Source organism: Thamnophis sirtalis, unplaced genomic scaffold (genome assembly GCF_051295495.1).
Source record: "Thamnophis sirtalis isolate CommonGarterSnake01/CBP01778 unplaced genomic scaffold, rThaSir2_p1.2 scaffold_3, whole genome shotgun sequence".
In the NCBI taxonomy this organism is placed as follows: Eukaryota; Metazoa; Chordata; class Lepidosauria; order Squamata; family Natricidae; genus Thamnophis; species Thamnophis sirtalis.
In genome coordinates, this window is record NW_028261383.1 from 37,161,534 (window position 1) to 37,187,969 (window position 26,436).

The window sequence follows — 26,436 nt, forward strand, 5'->3', positions numbered from 1 at the left end:
AGCATCAGAGGGCAGGATAAGTACCAATGGATGGAAACTAATCAAGGAGAGAAGGAAGCAACCTGGGATTAAGGAGAAACTTCCTAACAGTGAGGACAATTAATTGGTGGAATGACTTGCCTTCAGAAGTTGTGGATGCTCCAACACTGGAGGGTTTTAAGAAGAGACTGGACAGCTTCTTGTCTGAAATGGTATAGAGTTTCCTTCTTGAGCAGGGGGTTGGACTAGAAGACCTCCAAGGTCCCTTCCAGCTCTATTCTGATTGACTTTACGACACAATGGAATCAAGGAAGAGGAACAGCTGGTGAAGAAGGGAGCAGAGCCAGAGGCTGCTTTGCCTGTTCTGTGCTGCGCACACATAATCACTAAAAAATCAATCGCAATTTCTGACAATAATCCCTTAGCATCTGGATTAATATCACTATTCCAATTTCTCAATATAATTATTTTAGCCATCTGCCATGGTTGATACAACCACAATTCCTGATAAAGAGTCAGATTCCAATGTTTAAATACATAGTTCAACATCACGCCAACATCATGAACATTTAGAGATTTTCCCGTAAGCATCTTTACATACATTAATACACTGTTCTAAAATAATAGCAAGCAATCACATTTCATATGGGTCAGTAAGCCTGCAAATTTCTTTGATATGTGTAATGAGGTCCAAAATTTCAAATACATTCTTTGGGGAAATCTAGTATATCTTAAAAATATTTTTTTTTGTTTAACTAACTTTTATCTCCAGATCTGAGATTTCTTTTTTGATGGATACTAAACAGATAATGCCCTGATCCAGTAATTTGCTCTTGAATAATTATGCAGTGGAAAAAGTTTCTCTTCCAATCATTTTTCAGTTGGAAAACCACTGTTTTGTGTTAACCTGAAGCTCAGACTTTGCTTTTAACAAATCCAAATACTTCTAATAGAATCTTATTCTTTGCTTGTCATTTGGATCCTGATGGGTCAGGGCTTCCTGTCTCCAGGATAATATTTCCTTTTGGTACCTCCTGTCTCCACAGTGCTGGGAGGAGTGTTGTGCCAGGAACCCGAACATCCGCACGGCTGTTCCCACGGCAGCTGCTACCCAGCCACTGGAGATCTGCTGGTAGGCAGGGCTGATCGACTCTCTGTCACTTCTACCTGTGGCCTGCGGCACCCACGTCCTTACTGCATTGTCAGTCATTTGCAGGTGAGTATTGGATTGCAGAGGTAGGTAGAGATGATGATGGTGGTGATAATTAGTTTAATTTAATTTAAATAATATTCATTTATTCATTATTAAATAAATAAATAAATATAATAATATTAGTTCTAATAATAAACAGAAGCATGGATTTCATGTTTAATGAATAAAAGTAAATAATCTACTATATACTTAGATGTTAGTTCTTTTGTCCTTGGTTAGGACTTGAAATGTATTTATTTATTTATTTATTTATTTATTTATTTATTTATTTATTTATTTATTTATTTATTTATTTATTTATTTATTTATTTATTTATTTATTTATTTATTTATTTATTTATTTATTTATTTATTTGTCTTGTATGCCGCCCACTCCCGGAGGACTCTGGGCGGCTCACAAAAGACAAGGGAAAGGGGGGAACAAGACAAAGACAACATATTAAAAACAAAACCAACATTCACAATTTCTGTGGAGGTAGATGCTTCTCAGCTCCCCCCAGCCTGCTGGAACAGCCAGGACTTGGTGGCTTTGTGGAAGGCCGGGAGGGTAGTAAGGATCCAGATCTCAACAGGGAGCTCGTTCCAGAGGGCTGGAGCTGCAACAGAGAAGGCTCTCCCCCGGGGAGTCGCCAGCCGACATTGGCTGGCAGATGGAATCCGGAGGAGACCCAACCTGTGCGATCTAATTGGTCTGAGAGAGGTAATCGGCAGGAGGCGGTTAAGTTCTTAGCAGTCCCAAGATGTGAATTGAATTGAAGATTAAATAACAACAACAATAATAACAACAACAACACTAACAACAAAAACAAAACAGTGATACCTATTATCATCGGGGCACTTGGTACCATGTCCAAGAATTTTACAAAATACATAAAGAAATTGCAGCTTCCTGCAATAACACCAGCGGAACTGCAAAAAACTGTGCTACTCGGAACATCGTACATCTTAAGAAGGTACTTGGTTGATACCTAGGACGCTGGCAGCAACTCGTATCAACCATTAGCCCCAGTCAATGGTATTTGTGGTGCATTTTTGAATATTCAGTTGACTGAGTTTCCTGTTTAATTAATAAAATATATCACAATAAGAACAACAACAACAACAACAACAACAGCAGTAGCAGCAGCAGCAGTAGTAGTAGTAGTAGTAGTCGTCGTCACCTTAGGTGCAATCCCAAAACACTGCAGCACCATTTGAACACCATCAGCATTGACAAATTCACCATCAGTCAATTGCAGAATGTGGCTTTACTTGGAACAGCTTCCATCCTGCAACAATATCTCTAACACTGTCAACCATCCAGATTTGCCTATCCCAGGTCCTTGGTAAGGACTCGATAGGTAAACAAAAAATGCTGAACCCAGCCTGAACATGCGTGATTATAGTTGTTGTTGTTGTTGTTTTGTCCCTTCAAGTCATTGTTGACTTCTGACAATTGGACAGGTCCCTGCAGTTTTCATGACAAGATTTCAGAAGCGGTTTGCCATTGTCTCCTTCCTGGGATTGTGAGAGAGTGACTGAACCATGCGCCCACATTTACAGCTGCTTGCACTGTCCTATGGTCATGTGGCCATCATGGATTCACTTAACAACCATGCTGTTGCTATTTGACTGCAGCATTTTCTTAACAACCATTACAACAAAACGTTGTTGAAACACGGCTCCAGGAATTGGACTTCCATTCACTAGTAATTCTACCCTGCAGGACTTTGAGCTAATTTTTTGCAGTACAAAAGCTAATAGCTCCTTCTCTATATGTTTACATGCAATAAAAATCAAGTTTCCTTCCGTATGAATTTCTCCCCTGAATCCATTTTTATGGGGAGAATATCCTGTATGTGACTCCATTTCTTTAACAGGATGAGAAAAAGTGTTTTGTGTGCGACTCGCGTCGACCTTATGATTCAGTGTCCAACCGTAACAGCCATCGCATTGAGAATGTCATCACTGCCTTCGCTCGCTATCGGAAGAAGACCTGGTGGCAGTCAGAGAATGGTAAGAAATGGAAATCTCCATATATAAATGCCAGGATGACAAGTTTTTGAGGAGTTGTACAGGCAATCCACAGTGCAAATCAGTTGTACAACCTGTAAGGTGTCGGTGCTGATGATGTTACCTAGTTTGGTAATGAAACGTCTGCAAGAAAACAATCAAGCTCAGAGAATATCAAGGACCCCTCATGCAGTATTGTACTATAACAGTGATGGTTAACCGTTTTGGTACTGAGTGCCGAAACTGGAGCGCGTGCTGGAACCTGGAAGAGAGCAGCTGGCCGGTGAGCATGGACACAGCAGCCAGCTGCATTTCCAGGTTCCACCCTACATGAGTGCACAGCTGATCCGTTGTGCATGCACAGTGGGCAGATGCTTTCTTCTGGGTTCCAGTGCATGCATATGCGTGATGGAACCTGGAAGAGCAGCTGGCAACGGCGCATTTGCCCACGGAGAGGGCTCTGTGTGCCACCTCTGGCACGCGTGCTATCGGTTCGCCATCACAGGACTATAAGGATGTTTGATCTAGCACCCGCCGGGAAGGGTGTATTTTATGGATGGTTGTTGCCTAGAATCGTACTTCGATGTCTTACTGATTGAGGAATGATGAAATGTTTGCCTTAAAAGAAATAAAACTTTTGAGAAACTTAGAATCATTGTATGAGATAGATCACCATGTGAGTCCTATAAATCATGAAACAAATGGAACCATCTTTCAGAGTAGAGCACCATAAATGTCCTCGAGTTATCTTAGCCACCCTGAGATGCAGATGGGCTTAGGAAATGGTTTGTCTGTCTCCTGAAGCCTCCGGAGGGCCTCCGGGGGAGGCGGGGGAAGCTCTTTTCGCCCTCCCCAGGCTCCTAGAAAGCCTCTGGAGCCTGGGGAGGGGGGGGGGGTGAATGCCTTTAAAAAAGGTAGAACTCTATGAAAACTATTTTATTTCATTTTCATTTTCCTTTTTATACAATCACTTATATACTGTGCAATTAAAAAAGGGCAATAAACATAACTCATCTTCTATTCCACCATGGAAAACCAACATAACACTTCGATCCTCCATACACCCTTTCTTCTCCCCCTCCAACTTTCATTTCTCCCCTCCAGCATTCCCCTCTTCTACTTCCCCTCCCCCTCAAACATTCCTTTCTCCCGTTCCCTCCATCTCACCCTCCTTACATTCCCCTCTCATGTGCCCTGACAAATGGCTCCGCGTGCCACCTGTGGCTCGTGTGCCATAGGTTCGCCACCCCGGCTCTAAGATTTATTGTTGAATACAGGCATGTCCTCAAATCTTATGACCCGTTGCTGAATCATGAGTAAAAGCTTTCCAAGAAAGGTGCTTTAAGGCCTTTTATACGATAACAAGGAAAATAGAAAGTCCCCTCAGGCTACTCAATGTCTAGTGCTCGGGTCTCCCTTTAGATGCTCTACCATAATGCAGAGCGCTGTGTGTAGGAGAGATGAGGCTGGTGGGAGATGGGATGGCCTGGTCCCTGCTGCACCATCGCAAGGGTGTTGTACACTGTCTACCAACAGGACTCCTAAATACGCATAGCCATTTTCTTCCTTCTACCGTGTGTTTCTCTGCAGCAGCAAGCCAACCTCACCCCCAGGTCGGCCTGCCTTGGATCTGCCTGTTCTTTGTTCCGAGGCAGAGTAGGAGAGAGGGCTTCCCCAGAGTCCCGTTGCTTTCCTTTTTCTCCCACGCAGGGGAAATGCTGAATCATATACAACCAAGTCCCTTCTTCCTCTGATTTTTGCCAGGTGGGGGTGGGGGCTCCTACAGGAAGCGCCAGCTACTCAGAGAGGAACTCAGCACCAGCAACTGGCAGCCAGACTGTCTCTCTCTGGGTCCAAAAATCACCCACACAGCTTAGAGCTCAAGTCTCCTTAAGCAGGTCTTCTTCTGCTGGTTCCTTAAAGTTCCCAGGTGCTCCTTCTGCCTAGATTCATCTGGAGTTGCTCTTCTCCTTTGTTCCCGATTGAAGAGGGTGGACAAGGGGATGAATCATTTCTCAGCTTTAAAAAAAAACAAAACATCAGAGAGGCAATTTGCAGCCAAAAAGAAAGCAATCAAAACAACAGTTTACTTAGAATATTTACACCAGAGCAATATTTTATCTGCCCAATACAATGTGGGGTGGGGTTTTTTTTAAATATAAAAACAATTTTTATATATTCTTAAAAAGGAGTAAGAGCAGATTGTTTGGATCAATTTAAGAAAAATAATGCACAGTTCTAGGGGAGTGAAACTGACCTAACTTTTTGTTAGTTTTAAAAACCACTGTGAATAACCTGTTCCCCCCCAAATAAGCCCTCCCTAGATAATAAGCCCAATTGGGCTTTTGAGGACAGGCGCCAAAATAAGCCCTCCCCCGAAAATAAGCCCTCCCCAAAAATATTGCAACGCAGCAGCAGCCATGAGGTGACCACGCTCATTGCCTCCTGCACCTCAAAAATAATAAGATCTCCCCGAAAATAAGGCCAAGCGATTATTTCGGGGGTCAAAAGGCGAAAGATTTATACGATCTGAAGAGAAACCAGAGTATTTTGGAGGTCAAAAGAAAATAAGACCTTGTCTTATTTTCAGGGAAACTTGGTATATGTATATCAGTAATTTAAGTTGTCCCTTGCTTAGTGTATGTTGTTTTATTTTTGAACTACACTTCCTAAGAAACTAGCAAACTCCATTATAAAAAGTCATACATAAAATAATCCAATATATTACCAATATTATCTGGAATTACATTCTTGTATCATTAATGCGGAAATGTGTTTATTTCTTTATAGTTCAACTCTGTCTGACTTAATGGTAGAATCTTATAAATTCAGGAACTCTTTCCTACTACCTGTATGGTTTACAAGACATATTGAGTGGTGGCGAGGAGGTTTTGTTAAAAGTGGCCTGCCTTCCTTGTCAGCTGTTGGTGGTGGGATTTTGGCAGCTGCTGGAGTTAAGGTGTCCCTGCATGTTGTACATATAGAGGGGAGGGGAATTTACTATGATTCTTAGTAGTGGCTGATTAAGGCTCACTGGTGTCCTAAGCACTGACAAATGTTGGTACCCTCCTCCTTTGTACATACAGAACAAATCTTCATTGTTTTTTTTTTTCTTTCTCAATTTTGCTGTGCCACCTTTGGGTGTGGTGCCCTAAGCAAGTGCTTTGCCTGCTTAATGGTTAATACACCACTGGTTCATAGATTTCTCCATGGCTCATAGAAGATACCCAACCACAGTGTTTCTCAACCTTCTCAACTTTAAGATATGTGGATTTCAACTCTCGGAATTCCCCAGCTAGCCATGCAGGCTGGGAAATTCTGGGAGTTAAAGTCCACATATCTTAAAGTCATCAAGGTTGAGAAACACTGCTCAATGTAGTTTGAAAGGTGGAAAAAGAGCAACAGTGAGCTAGCTGTCATTCAGAAAATTGGGTCATCGCCTATTCTATAATGAGAATCCCAATAGATTTCTGAGGAATCTTGGATTCCCTTCCCAAATAGCCGCCTAGAGTTGCTTCAAACAGCGAAGTGGCGGTATATAAATTTAATAAGTAAATAAAATTAGGTCAAAAACCATTGCCCTGATATTTTTCTGGGGTCCACTATCACCCATTTCTTTATTTCTTTAGGAGTGGAGCAAGTCAGTATCCGCCTGGATTTAGAGGCTGAATTCCACTTCACGCACTTAATCATGACTTTCAAGGTATGTTCCATTTGACCATAGCAATAGCAATAGCACTTAGACTTATATACCGCTTCACAGTGCTTTACAGTCCTCTCTAAGCAGTTTACAGAGTCAGCCTATTTCCCCCAACAATCTGGGTCCTCATTTTACCCACCTCAGAAGGATGGAAGGCTGAATCAACCTTAAGCCGGTGAGATTTGAACTGCTGAACTGCAGCTAGCAGTCAGTTGAAGTAGCCTGCAGTACTGCATTCTAACCACTGTGCCACCTCAGCTCGACCAAAGACCATAGGGGAGGGTCCCCACTATGCCTTTTTCTTTGAGAAGCATGAATGCGTTTCTCTTTGGGGAGCATTTGTTGCCTTATACAGTTCTTCACAGGGGAGGGCCTTTATTTAAAGTACAGAACAGACGCCCATTTCAATGCCGACTTTCCTGTCTGCAGAATCTAAAGCCAACACCTTTGTATACAGTTTCCTATAAGACTGAAATTCCATTGTATACAGTGATGCAAATGATTTTTCTTATGAAATGTGGGGGGGAAGCCTTATAAAACTACTTTGTAAAATATCTGATTAAATCTGTTTCATCTATTATGTAAACATGTATAATTAACACTTGATTTGATGGATTATTGAGGGGAGTAACAGAATAACAGTTGGAAAGGACCTTGGAGGTCTTCTAATCCAACCCCCTGCTTAGGCAGGAAATCCTGGACCATTTCAGAAAATGGTTGTCCACTCTCTTCTTAAAAACTTCCAGTGTTGGTGCATTCACAACTTCTGGAGGCAACTTGTAAAGATGACTTTGTTAAATTTCGTTTGCTTCCCTTCCCTAAAGCCAATATTGCAGCATAGCATAGCCTTGTTAAACTGAGGTTCTTAAATCAAGGGTTGACTGTATCCCCGATAGTGTAACCAAAAGAAAAATCTAGGACCATGTGGATGAATACAGAGATGACCTTGGAGAAAATATGTGGTTGTTGTTAGTTACAAAGTCGTGTCCGACCCATCACGACCCCATGGACAGCGTTCCTCCAGGCCTTCCTGTCCTCTACCATCCTCTGGAGTCCATTTAAGCTCACGCCAACTGCTTCAGTGACTCCATCCAGCCACCTCATTCTCTGCCATCCCTTTCTTCTTTTGCCCTCAATCTTTCTCAGCATTAGGCTCTTCTCCAGTGAGTCCTTCCTTCTCCTTAGGTGGCCAAAGTATTTGAGTTTCCTCTTCAGGATCTGGCCTTCTAAAGAGCAGTCAGGGTTGATCTGCTCTAGGACTGACCGGTTTGATCGCCTTGCAGTCCAAGGGACTCACAGGAGTCTTCTCCAGCACCAGAGTTCAAAGGCCTCAATTCTTTGGCACTCAGCCTTCCTTATGGTCCCAACTTTCACAGCCTTACATTGCAACTGGGAAAACCATAGCCTTGACTAAATATGTGGTAACCATTCATAAAACCTAGCCCAGCCAAACAGAAAATTTGAGAGAGAAACTCAGGATTGCCTCACCTTGATTCTCTTTGGTTTAAAGTGGGAAGGAAAAATATCATCAGACTTCCACGATTCTATTACGGAAGTCTGATATTTCTTCTTCCCTCCTTAAACCAAATAAAACCTATTGATAGCCTGTATCAATAAAGTAAAACTCTTTTGTGATGTCTGCTCCTTGACCTGACCTACATTGAAGGGCTGATAGGCCTTTAACACAAAAGTTATAGTACAGGGCCTGGTTCACCCATGTTTATATTTTATTCCTTTTTCATTATCATATCTCATTCTATTTATTGGTGAAATTTATACACTTCCTCAATCCAGCTTAACTCCAGGCAAGATATAACACGGACAATTAATGATGATGATAATAATGGTACTGCTACTATTAATAATAATAGCAATACAGTAATTTTAAACGCAGACAATGTAGAATCATAATGAAAACTAAAAGCTGAACAACACTTCAGATGGTAACCTGAAGACCCCGAAAGTGATCCCTATAGATCTCCAGTCCAATTTGGAGTGATTTGTTGGGTGACCATTTCTACCCCACAGACTTTCCGGCCTGCAGCCATGCTGGTGGAGCGCTCGGCAGACTTTGGCCGCACCTGGCAGGTGTACCGCTACTTTGCCTATGACTGTGCAGCGTCTTTCCCCACGGCCTCCATTGGCCCATTGAGACGTGTGGATGATGTGATCTGCGAGTCGCGATACTCGGACATTGAACCTTCTACAGAAGGGGAGGTGAGTGTGACTCCTGGCTTCAGGGCTCCAAAGTGGAGAATAGATAGTCCTTAACTTATGACCAATCACTTCGTGATGTCATGACCAACCTGAAAAAGGGGACTTAGGACCTTGATTCGAAATTCCGAAGCTGGACCCTCTCTGCAGTCAGGTGACCACATTTTATGACACTTTTGCCAAAACCTGGCATTTTTGGTTTTCAGCAAAATTTTAGTATTTAGTATTTAGTATTTATTAGTATTTATATGCCGCCCTTTTCCCTGGGGGGACTCAGGGCGGCTCACATTTCAGGGGGGATGGGGAGACAAACCAAGTTACATATAGGACAATACCTCATTAAAAGCACAACATTCATACTATTCGGGTACGGTGAAGGTCTTTAGCCCCAGGCCTGTCGGGACAGCCAGGTTTTGAGGGCTATGCGGAAGGTCTGGTGGGTGGTGAGGGTGCGAATCTCCACGGGGAGTTCGTTCTATAGGGTCGGAGCTGCCACAGAGAAGGCTCTCCTCCGCGTGGTTGCCAGTCGACATTGACTGGCTGATGGAACTCGGAGGAGGCCTAATCTGTGGGATCTAATTGGTCGAGTGGAGGTAATTGGCAGTAGGCGGTCTCTCAAGTACCCAGATCCAATACCATGAAGGGCTTTGTAGGTGACAACTAGCACCTTGAAGCGTACCCGGAGATCAACAGGTAGCCAGTGCAATTCGCGGAGGATAGGTGTTATGTGGGTGAAACGAGGTGCACCCACAATCGCTCGCGCGGCCGCATTCTGGACTAGCTGAAGTCGCCGAATACTCTTCAAGGGCAGCCCCATGTAGAGCACATTGCAGTACTCCAGCCTAGAGGTCACAAGGGCACGAGTGACTGTTGTGAGAGCCTCCCGGTTCAGGTAGGGACGCAACTGGTGCACCAGGCGAACCTGGGCAAATGCCCCCCTGGACACAGCTGACAAATGGTGTTCAAAAGTCACCAGGGGACTCCCCTGGTGGGTCCAGGAGGACTCCCAAGTTGCGGACCCTGTCTGAGGGGCGTAGTATTTGACCCCCCAGCCTGAGAGATGGAACACTTGGCCAATTAGTGGGAGGGAAGCACAGCAGCCACTCGGTCTTATCCGGATTGAGCACAAGCTTGTTAGCCCCCATCCAGTCTCTGACAGCCTCAAGGCCCTGGCTCATCACGTCCATCGCTTCATTGAGTTGGCACGGGGCGGACAGATACAACTGAGTATCGTCCGCATACTGGTGGTATTTTATCCCATGCCGTCGAATGATCTCGCCCAGCGGTTTCATGTAGATATTGAAAAGTAGGGGGGACAGGACCGAGCCCTGCGGCACGCCATATGTTAGGGGCCTAGGGGTCGATCTCTGCCCTCCAACTAACACTGACTGCGACCTGTCCGAGAGGTAAGAGGAGAACTACTGTAAAACAGTGCCTCCCACCCCCACCTCCCGCAGTCGCCAACTAAACCTTCCCCATAGTGAACCACTGGCTCACTTAATGACCAGTGCAAGCAAAGATTGTAAAATGGGTAGGTCATTGGTCAGCAAGCTCCATAAGGGTTGTAGGTAGAGGACAACCTGTAATCAAAGCTACTGCATTCAACCAGGTTTTTTTTCCCCTCTTCTCTACATTATGTCTTTCTTCTTTCTTCTAGGTCATCTATAGAGTACTGGATCCAGCTATTCCAATCCATGATCCCTACAGTGCAAAAATTCAGAGTGAGTTTTTTCAATGGATTCTGGGGCTGAAAAGAGTAGAGTGGTTTACCTTGCCAACTTTAAAATATTCAGCTCTCAGAATTCCCCAGCCAGCATTCTGCGTGAGGAATTCTGGGTGCTGAAGTCCAGATATCTTTATCATTATCAAGATTGAGAAACACTTGAGTAGAACATTAGTTTGAGGTATAGGAAAGATTTAATATATCCCACTTCCCTTCAAGATTTTCAGAGCTGGGCCGTGTCCAAAGTATTGCAAATTCTTTCTTGTTCCAGATTTATTTCAGGAAAAACCCAAATAAGTTGACGTGTTCTTAGGGGTGTGGGTGGAGGAATAGAATGGTCCAGGAAACAATGCGACATTCAAGGAATGGACTTTTGCTTTTTTAGTAGCATCCATATGTGGTAAGACTACTTCAGCTTCTAAAATTCTCAGCCACCACGGCAATAAAGATAAGAATACATTTCAAAGTCATCTCTCTGGGGAAGGCCATTTCTTTATTCTCAGTTGCTAAATCTCAACCTGTTGACGAGAATGGTTTCCAAAGGCAGGCTGTTCCATATCGAGAGTACTCCACTGGTGTATTTTAAGCAGAAACTGCAGAGCCGTTTATCACGGGTGAAAAATTATCCAGGGATTTCTTTTGTTGGCGGTGAAGGGGATTATGAAATTACTTTTCCTCCTTTTCCAGTTCTTTTCCAACCCGATGATTCTTCTGAAAAATATATATCCCCCAGTAGACTCAAAATTCTAGCTAAACATGCTATTACCACAAGAATCTCTTCCCAACGAGAAAATATCCTATACCAGTCTATGTAGCACACACACACACACACCCATATAAAGGAGAGATTTATTTAACTAGTTAGTTCACTCTGTTTGCAGTCCAGTCTGCAGCTGGCCTTGTCTTTTGCCCTATTTCAGGCTAGTTAATTTTGGCCCTCAATGTATTTTTTGCTCTAGCAATTACTCTGTTGGCTCCAAGGATCTGTCTGGGCATTTGCTATCCCTTGCCTTCCCTCCTCCCTAACGTGTGCATATTTTTCTGATTCTAGCTGATACTTCGTACAAGCCAGTTAATCTAAAATGGTCAAGCTTCTTGCTTTCTCACCACAATCTTGAGGGGTCCTTGGTGCTCTCTGAGCTTGCTTGTTTCCTTGCAGACATTTCATTACAAACTAGGTAACATCATCAAGGGCCAGTAAGGAGTGCTGTCTGCTGTCAGTTTATATTCTAGTGGCTTGCCTTTCAGTGTTGGTGGGAGCTGTCTTAGAGGTTCTTTGGTTGGGCTGTTGGCTGTTGGCTGCAATAACCACTATATAGGCCAAACAGGCAGAACGCATCCACAAACACCAACTAGCAGTCAGAAGACATGATGAAAATTCTTTAATTTTACAACATATAGATAGATTTAACCATAGTTTCCATTGGGAAAATGTGACCATCCAAGACCAAGCCAAGTCCAAAAAACGCCAGGAAATTACTAGAAGCCAGGCACTCTGACAAATCAACCATCAACAGACACATGGACATTAACCACATATATAGACTATAGTTGGGGGATGCGGTGGCTCAGTGGCTAAGACGCTGAGCTTGTTGATCAGAAAGGTTGGCAATTCGGCGGTTTGAATTCCTAGTGCCACGTAACAGAGTGAGCTCCCGTTACTTGTTCCAGATTCTGCCAACCTAGCAGTTCGAAAGCATGTAAAAATGCAAGTAGAAGAATAGGGACCACCTTTGGTGGGAAGGTAACAGCGTTCCGTGTGCCTTCAGCTTTTAGTCATGCTGGCCACATGACAATGGAGACGTCTTCAGACAGTGCTAGCTCTTTGGCTTTGAGACGGAGATGAGCACCGCCCCCTAGAGTCAGGAACGACTAGCACATTTGTGCGAGGGGAACTTTTACCTTTACCTATATAGACCAGTGGTGGGATTCAATTTTTTTACTACCGGTTCTGTGGGCGTGGCTTGGTGGGCATGGCAGGGGAAGGATACTGCAAAATCTCAATTTCCTCCCGATCAGCTGGGACTCTTGAGGCAGAGAATAGATGCAGGTGGGGACAGCCAGAGGTGGTATTTACCAGTTCTCCAAACTACTCCAAATTTCCACTACCCGTTCTCCAGAACTGGTCAGAAACTGCTGAATACCACCTCTGCTATAGACTATCCAAAAGATACAATCACCCAACCCAAAAAGGAACCAAAAGACCCAAGCACCTCTCCACCAACAATCAGCACCCAATCAGAATGATTAATTCCAGGGTTAACATCAAACGAGGGGTAGATTTCAAAAAAAATTTAGAACCTCTTCTGTAGGTGTTGCCTGCTTTGTGGGAGTGACTTGCTGGCCATGTGACCAGGTGGGAGTGGCTTGTGGCCATGTGACCAGGTGGGCATGGCCAAATTGTAAAATGTGGTGAAATTCACTTAACAACGCTCTTGCTTAGCATTCAAAATGTTGGCTCAGAAACTCTGGCATTGAAGCGTGCAAGCCTTAAAGCTGTCAAGTTACAAGACCCTTGCACCCCTAACCCTTTAGAAAAAAAACACAGGGGTGTTCAAACTTGACAGCTTTAAGACTTGTGGACTTCAACTCCCAGAATTCCTCCTCTAGCTCTTCATCTTGATGATGTGCAGATAGGGGGGAGGAGCTGGAACCGATTCTACACGGCACTGTAGATTTGTGGAACCTCTTCTATAGAAGAAATTAGAACTTGCAGGAACCCACCCCTGCATCAAACCAACAATCAAGTAAACAAAATCCCAATCAAGAAACACTCAAAGAAACCAGCAGCAAACAGCCCAACCAAAAACCTCTAAGACCGCACCACCCATCTACACAGGCAAGCCAGAATATAAAACCACGAGCAAACCCCACTCCTTACTAGAACGGATGATGTTACTTAGTTTGGGTAATGTAACGTCTGCAAGAAAACAAGCAAGCTCAAGAGCAGAGAGTCACAACTATTCTCCTTTATTAGTCGTCACAATCTTCTTACGATCTTCTTGCATCTCATGATTTCAATGCCCAGATCTCCTGAAAGTCACCAACCTGAGGATGAACCTGACTAAATTGCACACTCTGGGAGACAACCTCTTGGATTCACGTCGGGAAGTCAAGGAGAAATACTACTATGCGGTGTATGAGATGGTGCTGCGAGGCAACTGCTTCTGCTATGGGCATGCCTCGGAATGTGCCCCTCTCGCTGGCAATCCTGCTGATGATGTGGAAGGCATGGTAAGGCATCCTGGAACAACAACAAATATGCCGAGGCCCTAGGAAAAAAAATGCAGAGTGCCAAAGATGATGATAAGGGTCCTGGAAATTCAATCATATGATGAATGGCTAAAGGCACTAGGTATGTTTAACTTAAGGGGAAATCTTAGGAGTGACAGTTTGGCAGTTCGAATCTCACCAGGCTCAAGGTTGACCCAGCCTTCTATCCTTCCGAGGTCGGCAGAATGAGGACCCCGATTGTTGGGGGCATTAGCCTGACTCTGTAAACCGCTTAGAGGGGGGCTGGAAAGCACTGTAAAGTGACATATAAGTCTAAGTGCTATTGCTATGCCCAATGGTGACACTAGTCAGATTTAGAACCATGGAGTTTATTTTATTTAATTTATTTAGTTTGTCAAACATATATGAGATCACAGGTATAAGTATATAAGCATGGACATGAACATAAGAAATGGATACAAATAAAGGGAGTCAATAAGGCTCAATTGTGGCCGTACTTAGATTTGGCTATTTCTGTGTTTCAGCTGCAAAATGTGTGAACATTTTGTCTTTCGAGGCTTTCCATGCTATCTTAAGAGCCACCATCATTTTTTTTTCCAAAAGCCTTTTCACAGGAAGCCACAGTTCATACCAGAAATAAAAGGCCCTGTTTTTGCACGGGGCTCTTCCAAACGTACAGAATTGGGCTAAACCAGGGGTCTCCAACCTTGGGCGCTTTAAGCCTTGCGGACTTCAGCCAGCTGAGGAATTCTGGGAGTTGAAGTCCACAAGGCTTAAAGCACCCAAGGTTGGAGATCCCTGGGTTGGATCACATGGCCCTTGTGGGAAGGTCTCTCCTCGGCCATTGAGGTTTGTGTTGCCTCTTATGTTTGCCTACCAACAGGTCCACGGTCGCTGTGTCTGCAAGCACAACACCAAAGGGCTGAACTGTGAGCTGTGCAACGACTTCTACCATGACCTGCCCTGGCGCCCGGCTGAGGGACGCCGCACAAATGCCTGCAAGAGTGAGTGTGTGTGAACACTGTTGTGCAGAGTTCCCCAACCTTTATGGGTTGGGGGCCCGGAGCGGCAGGGGAAGGGGGGGGGAAAGGTATGGTTTTGTGGGAGGGGAGAAGTATGCACCTGCTGCTTGTGTGAGTGAGGCCATGAGCACCTGCAATGCTTCTCTCATGAGTGGGGCTGTGCATGTACATGCACCAGCCGGCCACTCAGGAGGCCCGGTTGAGAATAGGCCACAGATCAGGAGTGAGCCGCAGCCCACAGATTGGGGACCTCTGCTGCAGTGCCTCTAAAGACAAATTTGGGGGAGGCTGTGGGGTCAGAAATGACACGTGTCCTCCCAAAACATTTATGTAGATGACCTTAGAGAAGAGGTATTGATGGTAAAGACATAAACTCTACCAATTGTTTAGAATAGAATAGAATAGAATAGAATAGAATTGAATTGAATTGAATTGAATTGAATTGAATTCTTTATTGGCCAAGTGTGATTGAACACCAAGGATTTGTCTTTGGTGCTTATGCTCTCAGTGTACATAAAAACATAAGATACATTTCTCACGAATCATAAGGTACAACACTTAATGATAGTACAAATAAGCAGTGAAATCATTCTAGGAATCAATCAATATAATTATTAGTGTAAGGCAATTGTCACACGGAAGGCTTTCTTCCCTTGAGAGATACAGTAGTCTGAAGCCTTCCAGATATTATTGGACAGAGCCATTCTCAAAACTATGATGAGTATGGCCTACAGTAAAGGGATGCTAGGAGTCTTTAAGTGAGTCCCCTTGGGAATAGGGCGGCATACAAGTCTAATAAACAAGTCTAATAAACATACAAGTGTAGCAGCATCTGGAAGATCACAGATCTCTTCCACGTGTTCATTAGGGTGCAGCAAAGCAACCTGTCAATTATTTAACATAGTATTTTATACCCAGAGAAAGATTTATGTTTCAAGCCGGAACAGTGGATGAATGCTTATGTGGTAGCAGGTCCCACAGAACTTGGGTCAAACAGATCCCACGGGATTGTTGACCCAAAGACATGCAAGAAAATAAATTACATGCAGAAAACTCTTACGTCTGAAGGGGTTTAGAGAAGGGCTAGCTCAGCTCTGGGACAGGCCTCAGCAGCCATGCTCTGTTGCAGGCATAAACTGCTGGCTGGGGCCGGCTTCTGTTTTGCCACAAGGGTGCAAGCAAGATTAAGGAAGAGCCTCTACGTCCTAGCCAGGTGATTCAGGGGATGCATAAAGAGCCGAGGTGGCACAGTGGTTAGAGTGCAGTACTGCAGGCTACTTCAGCTGACTGCTAGCTGCAGTTTGGCAGTTTGAATCCCACCAGGCTCAAGGTTGATTCAGCCTTCCATCCTTCCAAGATGGGTAAAATGAGGACCCAGATTGTTGGGGGCCATAGGCTGACTCTGTAAACCGCTTAGAGAGGGCTGTAAAAGCACTACAAAGCGGTATATAAGTCTAAGTGCTGTTGCGATCCTTGTGCTCTCTTGGATGCTGCTTCTGGTGTGGTTGAAGGGTGGGAAATGCCATTGGCTGGTGGAGTGTAGAGGGAAGCACCTGTATGTTCTTGCTCTCCTCAGAATGCAACTGCAATGAACATTCCCACCGGTGTCACTTCGACATGGCTGCGTACCTGGCCACGGGCAACGTCAGCGGTGGGGTCTGCGATCAGTGCCAGCACAACACCATGGGCCATCACTGCCAGTTCTGCAAACCATTCTACTATAAGGATCCCACCAAGGATATCCGTGATCCTGGCATGTGCAGAGGTAAGAGAGGCAGCTGAGGGCGGGCAGAGGAAAATGGACTCTCAGGGTTGAGAATCTGCAAGAAGAGAGGGATTTTCTTGAAGACAGGCTCCAGTTTTCACCACTGGGAGAGCTGGAAGACAAGAGCACAGGTAGTTCTCAACTTACAACCATTCATTCAGTGACCATCTGAAGTTGGAGAGTCTAAAGATACAACGGCTCTGAAAAAAAAGTGATTTATACCGTTTTTCAAACATACGAGTTGTTGCATTCCGATAGTAATGGGATCAGAATTCAGACACTTGGCAACTGACAGGTATTAATGAAGGCTGCAGTGTCCCAGGGTCACATGATCACTTTCTGCTACCCTCTGAGAAACAAAGGAAGCCAGGTTCACTTAACAGCCATGTTACTCACTTAATGACCGCAGTCGTCTACTTAATGTGCAAGAAAGGTTGCAAAATGGGTCAAAACTCATTTAACGTCTCGCTTAGCAAGCAAAATGTCAGGCTCAACTTTAGCCATAAGTTGAAGATTACCTAGGTGAAGGCATCTAACCCCTGATATTTCTAGGTCCTATCTGCCCTTTGAACCTCTGTTGAAAATTAAATCCTAAAGATTAAGGAGACACATGAAATACCGGTTTTTTTTTTCCAGAGTATAAAAACCCACCAAGATTTTGAAGAGGTAAATTAAAAAGAAAAGTTTTTGCCCTCTGCAGACCTCCCAAACCCTCTGCATGCCTCATTTTTTTGTGAAAAATGGGGCATGCAGAGAGTTTGAGAGGCCTGCAAAGTGCTCCTAGGGGTGGGGCAAAAATGAGCAAAAAACGCCCCATTTTTCTTGAAAAAAGGCCTGTTTTTTGCCCCCCAAAAGGGCTCCTGGGGGCTCCTGGGGACTGGGGGGGAGCAAAAACTGGGCCGGTTTTTGCCCTAAAAAAAGGACATGCATAAGGTTTGGGAGGCTTGTAGAGTACTCTGTGTGTGTGTGTGTCAAAAACAAGCCAAAAACAGCCCATTTTTCACTATTTCTTGCTCTCCCCAGTCCCCAGGCCTCCCAAACCTTCTGCACGTCCATTTTTGTGAAGGGGGCAGGGTTTCGGGAGGCCAAAAATGCTGTATTCAGTGTATGACACAGATTTTCATCCTCTTTTTTGCAAGAAAAAGGTTAATCTTATACTCTGGAAAATACGGTATGTGGCTGTGGGGATGCGTGCAGCCATCGGAACTCTGGAACCAGACTGCACATAGGTTTTGAGAGTGTCCGTCGTAACTTTGAACCAGCAGTGTAATCCTCTGAAGTCTGCTACTGGTTCGGTGAGTCTGCTTCCGAGCACACACACATGTGCACTTGAGGTGCGCCCATGCAGCACTAAAAAAGGAACATTTTTAAACCTTCTGAGTTTGCAAAGTTAAGTAGAACAATGGGGGGGGGGAATCCACTGTGCCACGCGATTTAGATTAGCTAGAAAGCAGGAAATCTGACAATTCTAGCTAATATAAATTGCCCGTCATAGCTGATCGTCGTAGCATTTCCCCTCTGCTTTGAACGTTTGATAAACAACTGGTCTTTAAGCAAGGATTACCCGTACTTAGTTGAAAAGTAAGTAAGGAGATACATACATAATTATTCTCTTTTTATTCAGTCATCTCACTAGAGACAGCAGCTTTCTGGCTTCCCAGGCTTCAATGAAATCCCTAAGGAGAACATAGGGAATTCCCCTCATGGGGTATTTTAGGAGCAGAACTTCGGTCACTGCTGAGAAAAATTCCTGAGGAGAATTTCTCCTTCCTCTGGAGAAAGTTAATCTATCCTACTGCTTTATTTCTCCCCTAAAAAGGTGGAGAATTTTGAAAAGCCATTTCTCCCCAGTGCTAACCACAATGCTTCCATCCTGTCATGGAAAAGAAATCAATGGAAAATTACGCTTTGATTGTTCAATAATTGACTTCAGTGGTGTTTCTGAGGACTGAGAAATACCTTCTGCCTGGAGCATTTGAACAAGACAAAAATATCCTTCTTGGGAATGGCTGGTTGTGTTCCCCTTCTCACAGCCACAAAGTGTCTTAGTGCCCCTGCTACTACTGCAGCTTTGTCATGTTTCCCTGAACATACAGACCTGTGGTGGCGAACCTCTGGCACGCGTGCCAGAAGTGGCACCCAGCACCTTCTCTGCAGGCACGAGAGCTGTCGCATCAACTCAGCTCTGCCGCACGTGTGTGCACACCTCCCTGGGTCTCTGTCATGCATGCATGGGGGGGAGGGGCATGCGTGGGTTGCGCATACATGTGCAGGGCAAGGCACATGCATGGGGCCGCACAGGGGGTGGGGCACATGCAGGGGGTCACACTTGCATGCGGGGAGCGCATGCGCGGGGCCTGCACATGCATTGCATCTTGGGGTTTGGGGCATACGCTTTGGACACTCGGTCCACACTGGTATAGACAGAACCCTGCAGATCAACAGCAGCACAAAGCACTAAGTGACAATCTGCAAAAGCTAGATTGGAGGCTTTGGAACCAACGTGTTCGTTGTGCATTCAGTGAGCGTTGTTCTCCGCATCCATCTACACTGGCAGTGGTAGTCAACCCGGTCCCTACCGCCCACTAGTGGGCGTTCCAGCTTTCATGGTGGGCGGTAGGCGTTTGCCGTAACTCTGCTTTGTAAATTTTATAAAGTAAAGTTACTTCCCTACTTTATAAATCACCATTACTGTGGAACCGGTGGGCGGTCAGAAAACTTTACTACTAACAGAGATACAAAAGTGGGCGGTAGGTATAAAAAAGTTGACTACCCCTGATCTACAGGTTAGGTTGCCTATTTCTTCATGGCTGAGCTGGTTCCACCACAAAACTGCGTTCGACTAAAGCGCGCTCGACGAAACCGCGTAGCTGACGTCATCACAGCGCGATGAAAAAAGCATGCTGTAAACGCTAAAGCTAAAATTAACACCTAAACCTAATCCCCCTAAACCTAACCCTAACCCTAACCCTTAACCTAACCCTAAACCTAACCCTAACCCTAACCCTTAACCTAACACTAACACTAACCCTTACCTTAACTTGAATCGGCTTGCTTTCAAAGCGCTATTTAAAGCGCCCTTTTTTCTCCGCGGTCGCTGTTGTCGCCCTGCTGATGATGTCAGCGATGCGGTTTAATCGGGCGCGCTTTATTGGAGCGCGGTTTTGTCGTGCCACGGGCTGAGCTAGCAGAGTGGAGAATTCAGCCTTGTGCTTTTCAACCTTGGCAACTTTAAAACGTGTCCACACATCTTAAAGTCGCCGAGGTTGAAAAACGCTGGCTTAGCACAATGGCTCCGCACAATGATGGGAACTTAAAAGGGCCGTGTTTCCACTCAAGCTTGAAATAGGAAAGGTAAACTATAGGCAGCCCTCGACTTAGGACCATAAATTCAGCCCAGAATCACAGTCGCAAGTCGTGCCAGTCATTAAGAAGTCACCAGGTGACCATGTCCGATTTTACAACCTTTTTTACAGTAGTCATTAAGTGACGCAACACTGCTGTTAGGTGGGCTCCATGATTGTTAAGCGAATCCATTATCTGCAATGGGCATTTTTTGCTGGAAACCACCGTGTTTCCCCCCAAATAAGACTCTGCCTTATAGTTTTGCCACCAAAATACCAGGTCTTATTTTAGGCCAGGGGGGATACTGTCCACTGACTCACCTCACTTGTGTGCGTCAGCCCCAGCCTCTTTTTCGCTGTCAGAACTTTGTCCAGCAAAACTTTCCTGAAGGCCTCTGCAGCCGATAACAGAGCTCTGGGTTGATCCGGAGCTCTGTTATCGGCTACAGAGGCCTTCAGCAAAGCCTTGCTGGTTGCAGAAGAAATGGGCCGAGGTGTGCAAGGCAATGGCTGCAACTATCCGAAGTAGTAGGGCAGCACCACACACACCCCATCCCCACCCTAGCTTAATTTTTACCTGTGCACCTTGGACCGGGCGGAGGTCTTAAATAGGGCTTATTTTGGGGGGGTAGAACTTATATTTGGTGTACGTGTAAAAATCAAGCTAGGACTTACTTTCTGAGTAGGTCATATTTTCAGGGAAACACGGTTAGAAGTAAATGCTTGTTCCCAGCCAAAAAATAATAATCATGTCAGTGTTGGGCACTGCAAATAGCCATAAGTGTGGACTGGTTCCTTAGCACTCAAAAAGTGATTGTGTGACTATGGATGGCCGACAAAATTTCAAATCCAGGCCGCAGGTAGCCCTGAGGAGAGGTCTACCATAACTTGAAATAGTCACTAAGCAACTGGTCGTAAGCTGAGGACTACGTGTAGTATCTCACCTTTTCTTTTAGCAACATTATTAGCCAGTGATAATCCACGAAAAAAAGATAGGGTGTTGTTGTTGTTTTCTTTTTACTTTGGATCTGAAACCATTTGTGTGTTAATTGTTCCCTGCTGGTCTTTTTTTTTTAACTTTACTTTAGTTTACTTTATTGCCATTGCACCTTGTACAACGAAATTAAATGTGATCTTCAGTGTGCAATGATAGTTCGGCTTGTGATTGTTAAGGAATCATGTGCAGTCATTAAGTACAACATCATGGTGGCTGGTTTCCTCACTGACTTGACTTATTGGAAGCCGGCAGTGAAGAGCACAAGTGGGGATGATGTGACTGTGGGAAATTCTTTCTTTAGGATCTGAATTTGTGGCCAGTGTTCACCGCAGCTCCATAATTCCCCCCCCCCTCTTCTGCCATGTAGCTTGTGACTGTGACCCTGATGGGACGTTAGACGGCGGAGTGTGTGACACACACGATGATCCAATGCTGAGGCTGATAGCCGGACAGTGTCGGTGCAAGGAGCACGTGGAGGGAGCCCGCTGTGACAGATGCAAATCTGGATTCTCCGGACTGAGTGCAAAAAACCCACAAGGATGCCAGCGTAGGTACCTTCCTCCTTGAAGGGTTCCCCTGGGCTTAGATGGGGTTTTCCACTAGGGAACCCCACATGATTCTAACCCCGGCTGGTCTCTTGGAATGGATTCCCTTAAAGTAGGGAAGCTTCTCAGGGGTTGCCACAAAGAAGAGGGAGTCAAGCTATTCTTCAAAGCACCTGAGGGCAGGACAAGAAGCAATGGGTGGAAGCTAATCAAGGAGACAAGCAACTTAGAACTGAGGAGAAATTTCTTGACAATTAGAACAATTGATCAGTGGAACAACTTACCTCCAAAAGTTGTGAATTCTCTAACACTGGAAGTTTTTTCAGAAGAGATTGGACAACCATTTGTCTGAAATGGCATAGGGCTTCCTGCCTGAGCAGGGGGTTGGACTATAAGACCTCGAAGGTCCCTTCCAACTCTGCTATTTCATTCCATTCCAGGGTAGCATAAAATGAAGGATACATTTGAAACTCTGGCCCTAAAGCTTAGTGGCTAAAACTTCAGCTTATCTCTCAAAGCCAAACCCAAAAAAAGATAAAAGGAATGCTGTAGGGCTTCAGTGGCCGTCCTCTAAAAGCTGGGAATAGCAATAGCACTTAGACTTATATACCGCTTCATAGTGCTTTACCGCCGTGGGCCATGTGGGGTTTGCAACAGAGCCATGGAAACGGCCAGCAAGCGCATGCATGCACATTTGCATCCTCAGTTGTGTGAGCAACAAGCAAGCATGTGCACATTCCATTTAAGTGTACACACGCCTGCCGGCACCTCACACGGAACCATCTCCTCTCTCCCCTCCCCATCGGCCTGCAAAGCCAGAAATATTGGGGAACTCTGATTTACAGGCCTCTCTAAGTGGTTTACAGAGTCAGCCTATTGCCCCCCCAACCATTGTTGTCCTCATCTTACCGAACTTGGCAGGATGGAAGATTGAGTCCACCTTCAGCCGGTCGGGATCAAACTCCTGGCAATGAGCAGGGTTAGCCTGCAATACTGCATTCTAACCACTGAGCCACCACGGTTATCCAGTGGGGGAAATACATTCATTGTGGTTCGATAAACCGGGAAATTCTTGAGACCGGAGTGAGCTTGCCATGTTTGACTTAACAGGCTGCCAGTGTGACCCCCGAGGCACAGTGCAAGATGGCCCCCAATGTGATGCTATCACAGGCGATTGCTTCTGCAAACGCTTGGTTTCTGGGCGCAGCTGTAATCAGTGCCTGGTAAGTACTAGACAGTTAATTAACACTGGTCCTTTGTGCATTGTGTTTCTCTTGAACTAACGAACCCTATGTTGCTTTCCAGCCAGAACATTGGGCTTTGAGTCTGGATCTGTATGGCTGCCGTCCTTGTGATTGTGATGTAGGGGGTGCCTACGACAACCAGTAAGGAACTATGGCTACAGTTCTGTGTGCAAATATGGAGAAGCTGTGTGCAGGGGGGAAAAATGGGTGCAGTAACCTCCACGCAATATCCAGGATGAGAAAAAATGAGATGGGATGGCGAAGAATCAGATTGCTGTGGGAGGAAAGGCGAACTGTCTGATCTAGCCTTCCCAAGAGTGTGAAGCAAATTCCTTGTCCCAACAAAAAAAACCTTTTATTAATTTACTGTGAATTCTGCTCATTCACATCCAGCAAAGTCTTTCAAGGGAGGATTTCCAGTCAGAGACCTTATCTGGCTTGGAGAACTGCCAGGCCGATAACTTCAAAACGTGGCAAGGAGTCTCAGAGAGTCAGGAACCAATTAAGCGAACTAATTGTCTCCTGCAAACTCCACTCCCCTTTCGCTCCTCTTTTATTCCCTGTGGGAGGGGCCATTCACCGTCCACCTGTGGCCTTACTCCCAAGTTGACTCCTGTTCTTTAGCTGTTCCCTTCGTCTGGCAACTCTGCGCATGCACACACTAGGAACAGGCTCCAGCTGTTCCTCTGCCTCTCTGATGTTTGACTCCGAAGGCAGCCAATAACTGGCATATAGCTCTAGCCCCCATCTCTGCCTCCGATGCAGAGCCCTCCTCAGAGCCTTCCCCAGTCTCCAGGACTGGCTCATGTTCCTCCCCCACCTCCTCACTGTCCGAATCTGCTGCCTGCTGGCGGGCCACAACACAAAGGAGAGAGAACTCTGTTCTTATTTACCCCATCTTTCTTCCATATAATTCAGAATAAGATGTCTGCACCTGAGACAGAAGCACTGACTAAGCCTGAACCTATTTAACTTTAGTAAACCTCCAGAAGACCAAAGCCAGTTTTAACCCTGGGGACAAGGCGGATAGTCCCGTTCTCACTCAATTGAAGGAAGAGAATATTTGTAGCTCAGGGTTGAACTGCATCTTTGCCTACTCCGCATCCATGTCCTCACTACTTCCTATCTCAGATGAATAAAGTTCTCCCCAATATATTTTATGCACAGAAACTAGAGTAGTCTTCCCTATCTTGATTTGTGGGGTCCTTGGTGCTCTCTGAACATGTGTTGGAAGAAATGTCCTCCTGGGTTCAGCTCCAAGTGGGGAAAAAGACACTGGAACCATGGAGGCTGCTTGGAAAGATGTTTTAATGGTGGACAGGACTACATGGCTTGAGTTCCTGAACAGAAAAGGGGGAATCACATGCTTCCAGATGCTGAGTGAAGAGGAAAAGAGGCCGAGATGCTGAAAGTTCCTGGTTTTATGCCCTCTCTGGCCTTTGACCTTGATCTTATATTCTGATTAGTTGTCAGACTCCCATGGGGCCATGCAGGGGCAACTCTGTCCAAGTTTGGTTGCTTTGCTGGCTGATGTAATTTTCCCAGGTGCCTTGTGGTGAGTTTCTGCGGAAGGCTAATCCTACCTTTGTTATGTAGAGTAGACTAGCTCAGTCTTTAATGGCTCATTGACAAAGGGGGAGGGGCGGGAAGCTGCAGGGAGCTACTTTGTCTTTAAAAACATGTTTCTCTCTTTTCACACCCAGGGAAATATGATATTCTGTCTTTTTAATATTTCCCAGGATATTTCATTTTTGTAGGAGAGGGGTGGGTTTTAACTTCCTACACTTGGTGATTTTCCTTGCAGACATTTCATTACCAAACTTGGTAATATCATCAGTGCTGGAAGGGAGTGGGGTTTGCTCTTATTTTTGTATACAATGTCCTTTCAGCATTGGTCCGAGTGTTCTTGGCGGTTCCTTGATTAGGCAAGTTGTTTACTGTTAGCTTATTTGTCCAAGTTGTTTCTTAATTGCGGTATTGTTTCCTTTTTGGCTTTTGGATTGTCTCTTTTGAATGGCATGTAGAGGTTGGTTAGGTTTGAGTGTGCCATGCGGTAGTGCTGCCACATGGATTCCTAAGCAGAGTTTAACAACAAGGTCAATACTAATACTAACGTTACCTAGTTGGGAAAAGAAACGTCCCAAGGAAACAACTAAGTTTAGAGAGCACCAAGGGCCCCAAACCTGGGAGAACGCTTTGCTTATTTTGAACCTGGTTCCTTTTCTTTTTACAGATGTGCCAGAGAAACAGGACAGTGTCGCTGCCGTAGCCATATGGTGGGCCGGCAGTGCAATCAAGTTCAGACTGGCTATTATCGCATTGTGTTGGATCACTATACCTACGAAGCAGAAGAAGCCCGCCTCCACCAGGTGAGGAATGGCAAAGAATTACCTGGGAGTAATTTCATGTCTGGCCTCAGGCTAGCTATAGGGCAGAGGCAATAAAAGCAGGTAATTGTATATTTCATTGCTAAATGACCTGGTGAGGACAAGAAGCAGGGTAAGGACTTAGTTCTGATTGGGGGGAGAGGAGGCTGTCAGTCTTTACCTGTTGCCAGATTTACTTGCATCCACATTTATAAATCAAATCCTAGGCACAATCCCAAATGCGCGCGCGCGCGCGCACACACACACACACACACACACACACACACACACACACACACACACACACACACACGTTTTGTTCTAAGCAGCAAAGGCCAGAGATTCTTGCTAAGGTTATATGGCCCTTGCAGCTTTGGTTGGCACAATCGCAGTTGGTCGTAGAGACCAACTGCTAAGAAGCACAGCTTTTTAACCCTTAGTGGAGTTTTAACCCTGGAAATACATATGGCAGTTTTGAAGGGATGCTTTAAAAAGAAAGAGAGAGAGAGAGAGAGAGAAGAAAAGAAAAGAAAGTAAATATTAGGGAGAAGGCTTTGGAATCATTCTCCAAAAGGGGCTTTGGAATGTTTGGGCACACCAACACAGCGGTGTGAAATTCAAATTTTTTTACTACCAGTTCTATGGACGTGGCTTCGTGGGCGTGGCAGAGGAAAGATACTGCAAAATCCCCATTCCCTCCCCACTCCTGGGGAAGGGTATTAGAAAATCTCCATTCCCACCCCACACTTGGGCCAGCCAGAGATGGTATTTGCTGTTTCTCCGAACTACTCAAAATTTCCGCTACCGGTTCTCCAGAACCTGTCAGAACCTGCTGAATTTCACCCCTGATTTTTTTTTTGCAGCATCTTAAAGCAGTCGTGTCTTTTCCTTGCGATTGTGCTAACCAAAGCTGCAAGAGCCATATAACCTTTGCAAGAATCTCTGGGGAGACTATTTCCTTATTGCTATTTTGCATCCACAAGCATTGAAATGCATCATGTTCTGCATTGTACAGATGTAGTATCTGCTGTGTTGCAGCTAATTCTAATTGTACTTATTGCTTTTTAATTTTTTTTTCTGATCATATTTTATTATGAG

General features: G+C 45.0%; 1 protein-coding gene across 1 annotated transcript in view; it reads left to right on the top strand.

The window, feature by feature from the left end:
• LAMB2 (laminin subunit beta 2) overlaps window positions 1-26,436 on the top strand; it is a 76,869-nt gene that overhangs the window by 10,606 nt on the left and 39,827 nt on the right. Inside the window, exons 2-13 of the mRNA XM_087708711.1 lie at window positions 1,026-1,195; window positions 3,052-3,187; window positions 6,814-6,887; window positions 8,913-9,101; window positions 10,756-10,819; window positions 13,850-14,055; window positions 14,939-15,059; window positions 16,654-16,842; window positions 21,551-21,730; window positions 22,839-22,951; window positions 23,034-23,113; window positions 25,206-25,341. Coding sequence (XP_087564837.1) covers window positions 1,026-1,195; window positions 3,052-3,187; window positions 6,814-6,887; window positions 8,913-9,101; window positions 10,756-10,819; window positions 13,850-14,055; window positions 14,939-15,059; window positions 16,654-16,842; window positions 21,551-21,730; window positions 22,839-22,951; window positions 23,034-23,113; window positions 25,206-25,341 — 1,658 coding nt within the window. The remainder of the gene's footprint in view (window positions 1-1,025; window positions 1,196-3,051; window positions 3,188-6,813; window positions 6,888-8,912; window positions 9,102-10,755; window positions 10,820-13,849; window positions 14,056-14,938; window positions 15,060-16,653; window positions 16,843-21,550; window positions 21,731-22,838; window positions 22,952-23,033; window positions 23,114-25,205; window positions 25,342-26,436) is intronic.